Source organism: Botryllus schlosseri, chromosome 16 (assembly GCF_051294905.1).
Source record: "Botryllus schlosseri isolate E-star chromosome 16, Bs_hap1, whole genome shotgun sequence".
In the NCBI taxonomy this organism is placed as follows: domain Eukaryota; kingdom Metazoa; phylum Chordata; class Ascidiacea; order Stolidobranchia; family Styelidae; genus Botryllus; species Botryllus schlosseri.
The window spans coordinates 7448216-7462978 of record NC_137251.1 but is presented as its reverse complement, the minus strand read 5'-3'; the positions used below and the strand labels follow the sequence as shown (position 1 = coordinate 7462978).

The window sequence follows — 14763 nt, the reverse complement described above, 5'->3', positions numbered from 1 at the left end:
CAAAATACGAATAAAAATAAAACAAACTTTGTTATAGATAGAATACCCTATGGCCTATGCGGTTACAATCGTATTGTTGTTAAAAGGTCGCGAGTAAAGAAAAACAATATTATCGATGATAAAGCTTCTCTCAAGGATAACACCGAGTCACCTGCATAGGTATATCAAGTTACTTAAGCACCGGAAATTTCACAACTTGAGCATTTACATTACGTTCATTGATAAAGATATTGTTATTAAATAAAACGACACCACATACGTGATGTTTTGAGCCGGATGTTTGAAGAAATGAACGTCGAAAACCCGCGAGACGTGTGTCACATACACATCATCATATGTACGACTGTACGTGTATACGGCCACCTTGATAAAAATCGAGCATATGGTAGAGGAAGTCATTGATGCCACACAAGTAAAAATGGCCATAACGCAAATATTGTGATCTCTATTTATAGGGCAAAAGCTCGAGACCAATTTAAACGTAGCTGCGTGGGAGGTTGCAGTTCAACCTACGATGCAGCCAATGTATCACCCAACTGCACTTAAAAGGTATTTGTAATAGAAGCGATAGCTTGCCGATACGTATCTGTTTGACTCAATAGCATAATGTAGGGTTATCATATTTTGGAAATGTCAAAAGAGGACACTTTTTCGAAATTTTAATGAGTTACAATACTGAAGTAAAATCCGTAAAACCTGATCAATTTCTCCCGACTTTGTTGTCGGTTGACTGAAAAATAAGGTCATCTTTTCGGCTCATAGCCCGAATTTCCGCTTTTCTATGAGTTTTTACGTAGGTTGACTAAAAAAGAAGTCAACTTTCCGGCTCAGCTCCCGAAACACCCACCGGAGCGTTACTTCAGTACGGATTTACTGAATCTCAGTCGAATGTTCACCTATATTTAACCAATATTTTACGTAAGGTAACCCTAGAATAATGGCTCTTGAATGCAGTTCTATATTTCAGCCACAATTGAAAGCTTTTTACCAATAAGGCAGTAATTACGGTGTCCGGGATACTGGTCCGTTGCTCGTGTATATATTTAATTTATCATGGAAAAGTATTGTGATTTAAAAGTATTATGCACCGTTTCGAGAACACGCTATTTCGAGGTATCGACATGTTGCATGGATATCAGTGATGAGCATCATTCGAATTCGAATAGGATTCGGACTGCATTCTTGGACGAGATTGTGCGGATTCGAACAGATTGTTCCTCAGATAACCCAGCTGTCAGACGGATTCGGATTCTCAGAATTCAAGATCCGCTCGTCACTGGGATAGTCTCTCAGACCGATGCTATTATATTTTATCCGGTAAGAAATGCCAATCTGAATTTGACATTGGGACGCTGGGATATCATGCGACGCGTTTGCAAGATCCGGTTTTGGTGTATAGGATGGTATAATCGGGCATATATATGATGATCGTTTTTGCCAATACATTCAACGGCTCTTTTGACTGGAAAGAGGCAGTCGGTAAATATTCAAAATGAAAGCGTTAATTTCCCTATCAATTATATTCGTGATGATTGCCACCTGCAACGCCGCGTAAGTAAATTCTGACTAATTCTTTATTTTTCAATATTTCTTAGAATAGAAAATTCAGAGATCGACTTTCGGTATAACCGAGCCTTGGTTATTTATTTTTAGACAAACTGCCACCTATTAACTATTTCTCCATTACCATCCAACCTGTGTACGCGGTGTTTAACATAAGTCTGGAACAAAAGTGGGTCGTGCTCTTAGTCAGCAGCCCAGTAACAATTGAAAGACTATCGACCTGCTGTAAAATGACCATATATGTCGAAACCCCGTGAATACGGAAATAAGAACCATAACTCCGATCGAGTACAGTGATTGAACACTTGCAATATTTGATGTGTTTGATCAGACGCCCAACAGACGCGTCCATTCTAGCCAACCCTTTCCGGCACCTATGTTGGCTGGTCTGATCTGATTTAAACAAATTGTCTATCTATGTAGCGTTTTATTTCTCGGATCGGGTTGTCTAGCTGAATTTTCAGTTCAAACTTGTTGCTACATATAATTTATCATTGCAACGTATGAGAGGGACGATCATTGATCAGATTGAAAATACCTATCCTATGCCACGAGTGAAACTAAAATTTTATTCCAGAAACCATGTATACGGTTCGTTAAGCATGAGCTTACGGAACCAACTGAGCCATGTGAGAAGTAAGTAATACGCGTTTGCATTAGTATCTGTTTAAAAACGGGAGATTTTGTAGGACTGGAACGCGAGGAAGACAAAATACTAAATGATATTCTCTATTTGGACGAGATGCAGCAGTCAAAGATGCCGAGTCCAAGACTGGACCAGGTCGAGAGAGCATTTCTTGGTTTCGACAAAAAAGATACTGACACGAATGCAATTCTGCAAATGCCAGCAGCGAAAGGTTTGTGCACGATTTGTAATGCGATCAACAAAGTACAAATCATGACTCGGTCAACTTTTTGAAGCTTGGAAATATTTAGCTGTCGGATAGTAATGAGTAACAGAAATTTTAAAGCACCTATGTCCTCGAACAACTAAACACTCGACTTGTGATGAACTGTTCTATCTGGATCGTGAATTCTGTATTGACCTTAGATGAGTCAGTTATCTGCGACATAATTGGACTCTGCCGTGCAATATGATGTAAGGCATTCGGACAGCAAGATCAAGGATAGAAGACACGCCTGACCCATCTGACGATGTCAGATGCCTCTTCCTTCTCCATACATGAAAAATCACCCTAAACAAAAATCAATATACAACGTGGCCCTTGTTTAAACACATTTTTTATCGTTTTTTAAATTTGCATTCTTCATGGCGTCACGAGTCGTTCATTGTGTTGTCTAAGTAGATTGACGTTGGTAGTTGAAAAGATATGGTAAATATATGGTTGTTTTGACGAAAAAGGGTTCCGACCTTTGTCTTACCGGATCAATATCTTTGATCAGGTCTACATCGTTATGCGACGGGTGGCGGTAATCATCATCAGAGCATCCATTTCGTATCCATTCCATATCGTATACGTCGACTAAATGGGATGCGAATTGTTCCTAGGCTCATACAGGAGGTTGTTCGAAAGTATTTTCACAATCATGGCATTATTATACAACTTTTGATTAAAAAAAATGGCATTTTATAACACATTTTAAAACACCATTTGTTTTAAATGCAACGCTAATGATATCGCATATAGGATTACATGTCATTCTGAAGTCAGAGGAAACGACATAATGAAATTACATAGAGATAAGTTGCAGCGACTTGACTCGATCTATTGCAGTTGCAGATCAATGATGTTTGAAGAATATTGTACGACTATGAATATGAATAGTGAAGACGTCTATAATAGGTGTAGCAGGTGACAGATTCTCGCAAATGCAATCTCGATTGAGCTTCACTGCCACTTTGGCTTTCGACTTTTCCTTCATTTATAATTACGACCACGGCAACGCGTTGCGCCTTTAGACGTACTGTGTCAGAATAAGCGACTAAATATTTAGCTGGAACTATATCGAGTCCCGAAAGCAAATTATTTGGAAACTATACTATTGTTTTCTCCCTATTCACGAGGGCGCGAAATTGCAGAGATACGCGATACACAGTTCTCAGCGGTACTTTGATGTTGTTATTATTGTTATTGTTATCTTCGTGACTTCATTGGCCGTGTTGATTTTTAACATGGCCCATTTTTGTCGCCGGCTCTTCGTAAGCCAGTGCTGACACGGATCGGATGTCATTGATTGGTGGTATCGTAGTTCTCTATAACCTAATATGTCTCATTGTTTTATTCAGGAACGTATGGCTGCAACAACGTAGAAAGTAACCGTAAGTAAAATTCATAATGTATATATCAGTGAGCAGAAGATGTTTTAAATTCCTTACCTGGAAGATCCTTCTGGGGGCATTAATCGTCACGGGAGAACGATGTTAACGTATTTCCACCCGGATATTGTGTGCGGCTTGATGACTCTTCTTTCTTATCATGAGCTGCAATCGCGCCCTAACTATTACAATAGTGGCGACCCAAGCTGTGACACAATAAAAACAATAAAAAGCTCTTCGAAGCTGCTACGCTTACATTCCATCTTTTTGCTGGCGTCGCTGCATAAGGAATACACGAAGAACAAAATTGGAATAAACGAAACTTATATAACACATTGGAACTATAGTGATATGAATATATTCTACTCTTGGTCCTTCAGTTTAGCGTCGCACAATTACTGAATTCTTTGATATTGGGGGTGGCACACACACATCGTCTTCTCCAGGAACCTGCTTCTGAAATGGGTGTATCAATATAGACTTGTGTTCTCTTTTTTTGGTATTTCGAATTAGTTGCTTATACTTTCAGCACGACTTTTTCGCGAGACCTCGTATTATTTCCAAATAAAATTACTGTAGCACGTAATCATGCTGAACTGCTGGTCTAAAATGAATTTCCATCAAATTGGTCAATTCCAGCTTTACCTTCTTGATTGGTATTGGAAACATTTTTCGACGTTGTCTGTAATGTCTGGACGTTTTACATGCGAGAATATGTTAGAGTTTTTCTGGTGCAAGTTCGAACTTAGTGCACATATTGGTTGGATCAGTTTCGAGTATATAATTTCAATGATACTGCCTGTGAGTAATCGGACGAAGTCGTTAAAATGATCATTCCTTATTGGTAAACGTTAAGGGAACTGCAAAGTATTGATGGGCTGGATCTGAAAAATATATTTTATCTGTTGTTTATGTGTCTGTTCTTGTAACTTTTATACTTAGCTTTTTTTGTAACTGTTGCCTTTAAACGCCAAGGAAATGTAAATCATAATTAACTTAGACGTAATAATTCCGAGTTCTGAAAATATGGTAAGCCTACCTTTATTTAGTGCATGTTTTCGTTGCACCGAACTGCTTGCTTCTCACGAATTCACCGCATACCAGGTCGCGACCGTTGGGCTACAACCGCTGTGATAATGTTGCGTGTAACTACAGTGACATCGTATACTATTTGATACCTAATATCTTTTTCTTTATTTGTCGTGAATCGCATTCTTTTCCTGAACGTGCCCGACGTATGTTTCAAGGACAAAATATTTACGCCCTCGGCTTGAATTCTGATATTGTGACGCATAAAGTGTGTGTGCCTCCTTAACACACGAGGAGGGATCCTTGGTTAAGAGACTACTCGCGAAAATGAATGGCATTCTATTGAATTTATGGAAATATTAACGCTATTTAGATGATGTCAGAGAAGCATGGGAAGCCGTGATAAAAAGGTGAGCATTTTATGCTACACTTTTGATATGAGAATGCTGTACTAACGAACTTATTTCCGAAATGGTACTGGGATATGTTGTATCATAAATTGATGCAAAATTTCGAATACATGATCAGGGGATGATCACGATCATGATCATTTCTGAAGGCTTTTTGCACCACGGATTGAGATATATTAAAGTTGAACGACATTTACGATATGCATTGAAAATTAAATATCATACATTAATGTGCATAAAGTAGACTATAGACACATTGTAGATAGTTGTTATATCGGTCTAAATGCTTATCTAACATATTCAACTGCCTATTGTAATATTTTTGGACCTGTAACTAGACTATGTACAACGTAGGCCTACATCTAGGGTTGTGTTTGAAACACAAATCAATTCAAAACAAACATGTTCAAAACAAGACCCTCATTTTATTTTGAAACATATTTTTTCTAAGCCGGGACGTCACACATATTCAATTGTGGCGTCATAGTGGAGTGATATTCACAATTTTAAATATAGGGTAAATATAGCTCCTTTGATGAAGTAGGCTTCCAACCCCTGTCATATACGAACCAAAAATATCTTTAACTAGGACTAAATCGTCTTGCAGCATTTATACGGTCGGTGGTCATCATCATCAGAACATTCATTCCGTACCAATGATCTATATCTACGTACTATAGCTGTAGGACATACTATTTCAAGGGTTCCAACCATCCCATATCGTACAAGTCGGCTATTTCGGGAGGTAATCGTCGTCCGCTGACCCATACAACATGCTTTTGGAAAATATTTACACAATTATTGCATAATTATACAATCTTAAAAACACAATGTTTTTTAAACAACTATTTGTTTAAAATACAACCCTACCTATATCGATAGCTACATTCTTCGCCTCTGCATGGCGTCGTAAGCAATGTCTTTTGATGATGTTTGTGTCGTAATTATCAGATTGCAGTGTTTGCGGAGAAACTTTTAGGAAATTATCACTAGACTACAGAGATGGCCTTTGCTGAGTATTCACATGCGTGTATATGGTTCTTTAAGCCAGTAATAATTAATAAAGTGTATTCGGTTTTCATAGCTCCGTAGTTTTGAAGCCTGATGGGCTTATACCAGGGCTGGCCAACCTTTTCAGCCGAAGGGCCACATTCGAATGACGAAATATTGCGCGGGCCACTAGCCGTGCGAAGCGCGAAAATTTTTCTACGTTCATAGCTCAATAATATTGTCACTTGACTATATTGCGGGCCTGCAGTATATCGCTGGGCTAAGTTTGCCAGGACTGGACTATTCAGCGCCTGGACATATCAATTTCGGAAGCTTCGACCGACATGCGTCAATCATTTTGTGCCTAGGTTTCATAGTCGACAGTCTTTCTGCGAGCGCAAACGCTAGGTCGCATATGTTGAACGACACTTTGTCTCGTAATCGAGAACATATAGTTAGACTCAATCTGATACATTAGACGTTCTTTCATTTTCACAAAGGGGTAACAATATTAAAAGCAAGAAATCGAATGACTACATGTTGCGCGAAGCGTGTAAAAAATATTTACTTTTGATAAATTTATCGCAAAATATTCTGCTTTGTAGTGTACGAATATCTACCAAAGTGTGACATGCTCATGGAAATGCCAATGCGTCGTAACTGATATTTTAGTCATCACATTTCAAGTGTTGCGGCGAAACTAATCAAATTCTTGGTTGGCCTTGCAAGTTCACAATCTGTGCAATTCATTTTTTTTTATAACATTACCAAGTTCGGAAATTACCTCGCGGGCCACTCAAAACCTTCTCGCGGGCCACGGGTTGGCCGGCCCTGGCTTATACTTTCTACTTCCCTGTTCAAATATGCATGGTGCTATGTGTTTGGAATATTGTAAATGTAAAATGGAAAGATCAGAGTTTGATCAAGTTCCTGTAATCTTCCGTTGATTTGATTGAATATAAAATACTACTAATAGTGGTAATTCACTTTCAGGATTTAACGAACGGTAATATACAAATGGTATAGTAAATGGTTCACTGCAAATTATACGCTAGTAACTGTGTAATCACCGTGTTGCTTTCAGACCACAGAATGATGATGGCTGTAATCTGAAGGATATCAGGAGTGCCATCATCAAAGTGGCAGAAGTCTGTACTGGCATCAAGATCTTTGGTCACATCGGTGTGACAGCCACGCACTGCCTAATAAAGAACAATCAAAGCATATGGTTGGTTGGTAATGTGACCCATTACATATAGGATGATTGTAAACAATAGGAATATGACTTGACTCGAGTCAAGTCAAGTCACTCGATTATTGTAGATGACTCGAGTCAAGTCAAAATCCTGATCCAATCGTATTTCCGAAGATCTGGGCCCGATAAAAATAGCAAAGCCGCCGATTATACCGATTACAATCGAATTTGAATAATTTGTCAAGATGATTGGAGTGCAGATTGAGTTGCTAATAATCCTGAATTATTGTGAAAGGGCGACGTTTCGCTCACACATACATATAAAGGCTAAAATACGAAACAGCAAAAAGTTGAAACAAATTGATAAGATGTAATACATAACCCACTGGGGTATACCAATTGTTTGAGCCATTACATCCCAACATTTCTCTGTTCGCGACCCACTTTTCATCTACATTTCATAGTGCGAACCACGATGAGATGTGACAAAACGAATGAAAGCATGATTCAGCGCACAATGCGCAGTTGTTGTTGTTTGTTGTGTTCGACTGCGATGGCCATTTACACGAGGCGCGTATTCTTTATCTTGGTTCCGTAGCGGCCGAATTGTGGAACGACTGACTTTTCGGCTTTTTAAGACACCGCTTATGCGGATGAGATGACGGATATGAGCCCATGGATAAACCTCCAACACTTGGGATGGGATTATGGGGCCGACCTTGGCCGGACTCGAATTGGTCGTATGGGTAACGAGTTGAACTGCATGGATGCCGACAAGTTGCGAGAAAATTCAGGAATAGGGGTTTATCAAGCAGGAAAGGATTAATACACGTAACAGATGATTACAAACGTGAAAGCGAGTATCTTATTGGATACACAACTATTATATAGACTAGACCGAAATAAATGGGATGCGGATCAATATTAGTATCGCTTCGCTTACTACTGAATTATCATGCAGCACGCGATTGTTTACAGTGATAAAGGTGACGATTTCGACAAAGTTATAAGACATGCACAATACTACAAAAGGAACACCCAACAAATCATGTAAGTTTTCTTCAGACTAGCGATGATTAAGGGGTATTCTTATAAACAAAATATTCCGTGCAGTGCCGTACCGTTTGTTCAGATCGTAGGATTATACACCAACACACTCAACGAATATTACTCCCATCATATTGTACCAACATACATATGAGCCGAGTCGAAAAAACATTTGCATCCATTAATTCTCAAATTGTACCTTGTGTAGTCATCTATTCACACTTAGGCACAAAAGCCTTATTAGTGACCAAACGTCACTGTTGAAAAATTTCGCCCCTCAAAATTTGGAAATGTCCTTCTCGAATTTTCATTTTCGCTACGTCCATGCCTTAGCCAGGAAAGCTTGCAAGTTCCCATTAAAAGCAATGGTGAGTTAACTATTTTTAGACGTCATCAACTAAAATTTCTCACTAAATAGCGTTACGTTGTTTATTATCCTCGGATTGTATTAGGGGTAGAAATGTAGTCGTCGTAAAATATCGAAACGATATCTTAGACTTCCATCAATGCAGCCTTCAAACACAGAAAAGTACTAAATGTTTTTTAAAAATCATTTATGTCATCTTGCAGACACGACATTGGCGTTTTTCACAAGAGAATCGGATCTTCGATCAATCTGAATTGTTTGCAACATAACTGTAGAAAGACGACATCATGCAAAATAATTAGCAAAGATGGCTTCGAGGGTAAGTTAAGCGATATGACAATGTTCTGACTTTTGCTTGAGAATGTGGAAGTCCAATAACATCCTAACATTGCCATGATTATCCACATATGTCTGATGTTGGGAGCCTCTGAGCTTCGCAGGATAAATGAAAACTGTATGGTGTACAATGGTGTAAAATTCCATATAGGGGGCGGATATATGCTGATCAATTCCGAAACTTGTCAATCATGTCGAATTCACGTCTTCGTTGAGCTATTTCGCATGTTTCAGTGACCGTTCCTTATTTATAACACGCTTTCTAAAGATATTTATTATTATGAAATTATGATGATATGAAATACATACGGGTTCAATGAGACTGTTATATTCTTTATTCACAGTAAAACTGATAAATACACACATAATCCGGGGGCAACGGGTCCCCTAACAGAATTGTCGAGGTTGAAGTATTTTTATTGAAGGAGTATTATTATAATTGCGCGAAATAGTTTCAATTACGTTTACAGTTATGTCATTACACTTATATGGTGTAAAAAATGTCCGCTTCTGGGTTGAGGCGCATCTTAACGACGTCCATTATAATTCTTTTGCGAAATACCCATCAACGGAAGGCTTGATTTTTCCTGCAATAAGTGAGCTTACTGCAAATGAAACCTTGCGCTTCTTTGCTCTTTCCAAGTAATCCCGACAATATTTGTAAACTTGACATCAGCTTTTTTATTTTATGTTTCCACGCATTTACATTGATTTCAGCATATTTTGTGTCTTGAACCTAACGTATGCAAATTAGGTGTTTTCCCACATAATGGTTAAATTGTACCACTTATCTTAATTTCTGGTTGGAACTGGCTGTCCTAACGAAGTAGTTTGGCCTGAAAAACGTTTTTGGCTTAGAAACAGGCAACTTTTTACATGAAAAAACCAAAATTTATACGAAATCTTACCCTATGAAGAATTCCAGTGGTTACAATACGTTATGGTAGAAATAATTAAATTTTTTGTAGTACAACGAGAGATACTTTCCTGCATTCTTGGGTAGAAAGTGCATGTCCTTACTAAGAAGCAGTTGTTGGCTGACAACACTCACAACACTGCTGGTGACACACCGTGACAATGTTGTCTACATCACAATTTTTCATCATGCGCTTCTTAATATAAGAATGATGCATGCAATGCCCAAAAAGTATTTCTTCAGTTAGGATATTGCGGTACGTTGACCATAACACCATGTCTTCCTATTTGTTCTATTTGACCGTTTATGATTCACAATGAGCCGTACAACGGTAGGCCTATAAAGTAGGCTACAAGCTGTAAAATATCAAATGATAAGTTCACCAACACTGCAAAATCTACGATACAAACGAAATGAAGACGGCAATTTTTTTTTGACTTTATGAACAATTTTGACAAATTTTGACCTAACGCTACAATTCAAACAAAATTTTGACAAATTTTGACATGTCAAAAAAACAAACCGCCCTACTGATAACTAATCACGGAGTACAATTTATTGGGTCGTTTCAAGCACTAGTTCGTCGTCGCCAATAAAGCTGCGTATTCAATTATTCGCCAGCGTATCGGTTAATGGTAAATAGTTGGCATTTGCGCGCTATCACGGACTCGCTAATTGACAGCGCTGATGATTTAAAATGGCAGACGGCGGGCGTCTAATCTAATTGTATGGGGTGACCGGTGGCTTCGCCACCCAGCCACCCCGTAACTCGGCGCCTATGACTAGAACTACTCACATTTTAAAACTAGCAAGTAGAACTAGAACTAAAACTAACGACCTGTAAAAATCCGCAACGAACTAACTTAAACACGAATAACTAGATCCGTGATTCTTGACCGGTGTTCCCGGGACCCTAGGGGTTCCTTGGGCCAGTCTTGAGGTCACGACACACTACAGTCATACATACATAGAATTTGTGATGACACGATCGCTTTGGTCATCATTGCTTGCAGGTAATTAGGCTCAATCAGTGGTCGAAATGTGACTGTTATGGTTGTGTATTGTGTAAAGTGGAGTACGCAGGGGACGATGCGGTTCGAAATCGAAATCCCGTCCTTCTGAAATGCCAATTCTATCCCAAGTATGGATTAGCTCATTTTTAATCCAGCAAGTTAGGGAAGTCTCGCATTTTTGCCCCATCGCGCGCTGTTTCTGAATTTGTTCTATCCGGTAGAAGATTCATCTATGAGTGCCATTTTCATGAATTTGCCTGAATTTGTCTGCGTTCCAGGCACACAAGACCGTAACAGGTAATAAGTGCTACCGAAAACTTTTATTAATAATAATATTCTTCGGAAGGCCTCTAATGCACTACTGGACTAAAATTACACTTGTGCGCGTGAATCACAGCATAATTTCTGTAATTTCGATTAATCATCTCTACTTCTGCTCTTTCCCCTTGCCAATTCTTCATCTACCACACTCTTCATATATTGCATATAGGAATAACAATTTGGCTGTATTACTTATACTTTAAAAATTTACTACAATCTCGCCATTTTCCTTTGGAGGCAGGTTGCTCCCCGAATTATGTGTGTATTTACCAGTTTTAATGTGAATAAAGAATATAATAATACGAAGAACCTTCATCGAACGAAATAATAAGCACATTTGGATTTCGAAACCCTCAGAATTATTTTACCTTATGTGTAAGAAATTTTGCTTGCACATGATTTATTTGATTTCTTTCAGCGAATGTATCTCTCGCTACTTGCACGAATGAAGATCACCCTGGCTCTGATATAGCTACCAGCAAGACGAATCCAAATTATTGTCACACAATGTGTGTAAAAAGAACGAACAACGAATCTATTCCCGATGTTAGTTGCTCTACTTCTTTGCTATTGATCTAAGAAAATGTAATCATCTCATGCTCTTTGAAGATTTCCGATTAAATAATGTTTTTCACTGTTCGAAAATAATACAATTGGAATCGGAGAACTTAAGATTAAACGCATACACTCACCGAGTAATAAATAGCCAGTTGCGCTTGCGGGCAACCGACTCGACTCTGGAATCATTTACTCGGGTATTTGTGGCTTATCCAACATCCTTATTGACAAACTGAAATGATGCCCTGCTTGGTCAATGTCTCACAGAAGCACATCACAAACGTGTATCGTACATATAACCTAGAAAATTTTGAACAGGGCTGGTGCAAAGACCATGCCAAGCAATCATCAACCCCACATACAACACAACACAACACACCTGAGACATAATACACAGTCTCGAGACACCCTGTAATTAAAACTTAAACTATCCGGTTGAATCATGAACTCTCGAGAGATATGACTGGTGCAACTGAAATAAATTTATAAAATGTTGCCTTATATTGTAGGTGTCTCATAAAGTCAGCAAACCTATTGTATGTTCGGAAATTTTGAAATCGGTCCCCGTAAACCGTTTTCACCTAATCGCATGAAATATACGATTTATGCAGTCACTGACAATAGTCAGGGTATGCGCCTAAAAGGCGAGCACTCACACTTCTCAGTATTGACATTGCGACGTAAGTTTTGATTGGTGTGTCACATGTATGCGCTAGCTCGGCTAGCATACTTATCTGAAATTACTTTGCAGCTACGCTACGTACTTATTTCATTTAATTGACATGACTCTTTGAAAAGTACGCTGTTATGGAGATTTATGTAGTTATGTATTCTGCATTTGCAGGACCTGAGTGGTTCGCCCGTGATATGCGAGAATGAGAAGAAAGCTGGCAGAGATAAATGGTATATTCGAGGGATCATGTCTTTCAAGAAAAATGGACACAACGACTATGCCATGGTCGCTATGATAGACAAGAGCACGATCGATGACACTACATGCGATTGCCCTGTTTCAAAAAAATGATTTTATTTCCATAACTAGGGTTACGATATTTTGGAATCGGAAAATGAGGATATTTTCTTCAAATCATAAAAGTTAGATTACCGGAATCGCAAACCACCGGTTTTTAGAATTTTCACTGGGAATCTTGTTGTGCTGACTAAAAAAAGTCTTCAATCCGACTCGACTCCCCAATGACCCGCTCGAACGTCCGCATTGCATACTCGCGTCATTATGTCATCTTTTAGTTGACTCAACCATTACCCTAGCTGTCAAAGCTGCAAATGAAGACGAATTTTCAACAAGCGGGACATTTAGGCGTCCTCGGTGGTCCTGTTCGATTTCCTGAACAAGGAGGACAAATCATCCTAAAGAAGGACGTATATGGTAACCCTGCTATAAACATGTTTCTACGGTCCCATACCAGACTGAGATATCTCACCCGCCATATTTGGATAATGATGTTATTTATAATAAATATAGCTTCAAGTTTCCTAATTTAGAATGAGAGTCAAAGGAGTCATCATTGGTACCCGAGTAGAATAAGAATAACTTCACAAATTTCTGCTCAATGACAAGTGTAAGTATAGTGATTTTCAGGATATGGCCAAACTACTTCAAGTGAAAGTAGCTGATGAAGGTCTCATAAGTGCCTTCGAAACTGCAAAATGCATCATCGCGACTATCGCAAAGGGACAAGTGGCATTACAAATGTGGTGCATTTTTAAAAAAGGATGTTTTGCCCGAAAAAACTGTTCGGTGTAAGGGGAAGAAGTCTAAAAGCATAAATACTTTTGTAAGTAATACGGATAGGCAAAATCTAATTCGGAAAAGTAGACGTACATAATTACCGACCATCTCTGATGAGGATACTACAACAGCCGGACACCTGGCCTGTGGTTGGTGCTTCTCTATTTCCTACATAGGTTCTTGAACTCGGTACAATATGATCGACAAACTAACTCCGGCAACACACATACACATGTATCTTTCTATAAATAATTTTTTGTATTTACGTGTATCTTCAGCACGTAGTTGCGCCGTTATCTATTCACGGCATACCTGCTTCTTTTGACTATGGTGCGTTGTGCGTATATATTGTGCTAATTACATCATTGTCACTTCCTGTAGCTCATTCACTACGCGATGAAGATTATTTTTGTTGTTAAGTCTTTATTCATTTTTTCACGTGCTATGCGGGATTTTGTTTTACGACATTACTTCTCGTTTATTGTGCAGATTTGATATTTTTTCGACTATGCGGACTATAATAAACGTATTGACACGCTCAAATTGCAGTTGTATGAGTTGTGAACAGATTTCATATGGATAGAGGTGTTTCAGTGCATTGCTTTGTAGTGAAACAATGTTCGTTTTCTCGTTGTTTTCTCGTGGCGTGTTTGTCGCTGAGCAAGGAATAAGAATGGTATAGTACTACTTGGAGTAGATTTTGGCGAAAAGTACGGTACAAAATTACGACCTGATTTTTTCTCACAGTATACGGTTTGGTACGAAATTACGATGTTTTATCGTATCGTGCTGTGCTTTTCCGTACGTCTCCCGTAGTAATGTCATCTACCGCGTTTTAAAGTACTGTGCTACTCTACTACCATCGAATGTTACATCACAAGGTAATTAGTAATCATAGCATCAAATCAATCGCGGAGGAAGCAATGCCACATCCAACAATGAAATTAAACAGTATGCTTGGCTGACTGTGACACCATAGTGTCCTATATG

At 38.7% G+C, this 14763-nt stretch overlaps 1 protein-coding gene across 3 annotated transcripts; it reads left to right on the top strand.

Annotated features, from left to right (window-relative positions):
* The first annotated feature begins 392 nt into the window (after nt 1–392).
* On the top strand, nt 393–14316 carry LOC145459071 (uncharacterized). 3 transcript variants are annotated; one of them, XM_080337664.1, is made up of 11 exons: nt 393–549; nt 1167–1317; nt 2141–2199; nt 2253–2420; nt 3812–3844; nt 5244–5280; nt 7355–7498; nt 8444–8515; nt 9083–9198; nt 11884–12011; nt 12868–14316. In XM_080337664.1, the coding sequence occupies exons 2-11, from the start codon at nt 1298–1300 to the stop codon at nt 13045–13047; spliced, it is 957 nt and encodes a 318-aa protein (XP_080193790.1). In that variant the 5' UTR covers nt 393–549; nt 1167–1297; the 3' UTR covers nt 13048–14316. The 3 variants fall into 3 exon arrangements, with proteins under 3 accessions (XP_080193790.1, XP_080193791.1, XP_080193789.1); XM_080337663.1 differs by lacking the exons at nt 393–549; nt 1167–1317 and adding an exon at nt 1355–1551; XM_080337665.1 differs by lacking the exons at nt 393–549; nt 1167–1317; nt 11884–12011 and adding an exon at nt 1348–1551 and having other exon boundaries at nt 12868–13047.
* The last annotated feature ends 447 nt before the right edge of the window (nt 14317–14763 follow it).

Excerpts from the sequence above, each read along its gene's own strand:
- LOC145459071 (XM_080337663.1), top strand. The coding sequence starts at position 1,493 with ATGAAAGCGTTAATTTCCCTATCAATTATATTCGTGATGATTGCCACC. Across the intron at positions 2,200-2,252 it reads CCAACTGAGCCATGTGAGAA|GACTGGAACGCGAGGAAGAC; the intron begins GTAAGTAATACG and ends GAGATTTTGTAG. Across the intron at positions 12,012-12,867 it reads ACAACGAATCTATTCCCGAT|GACCTGAGTGGTTCGCCCGT; the intron begins GTTAGTTGCTCT and ends CTGCATTTGCAG.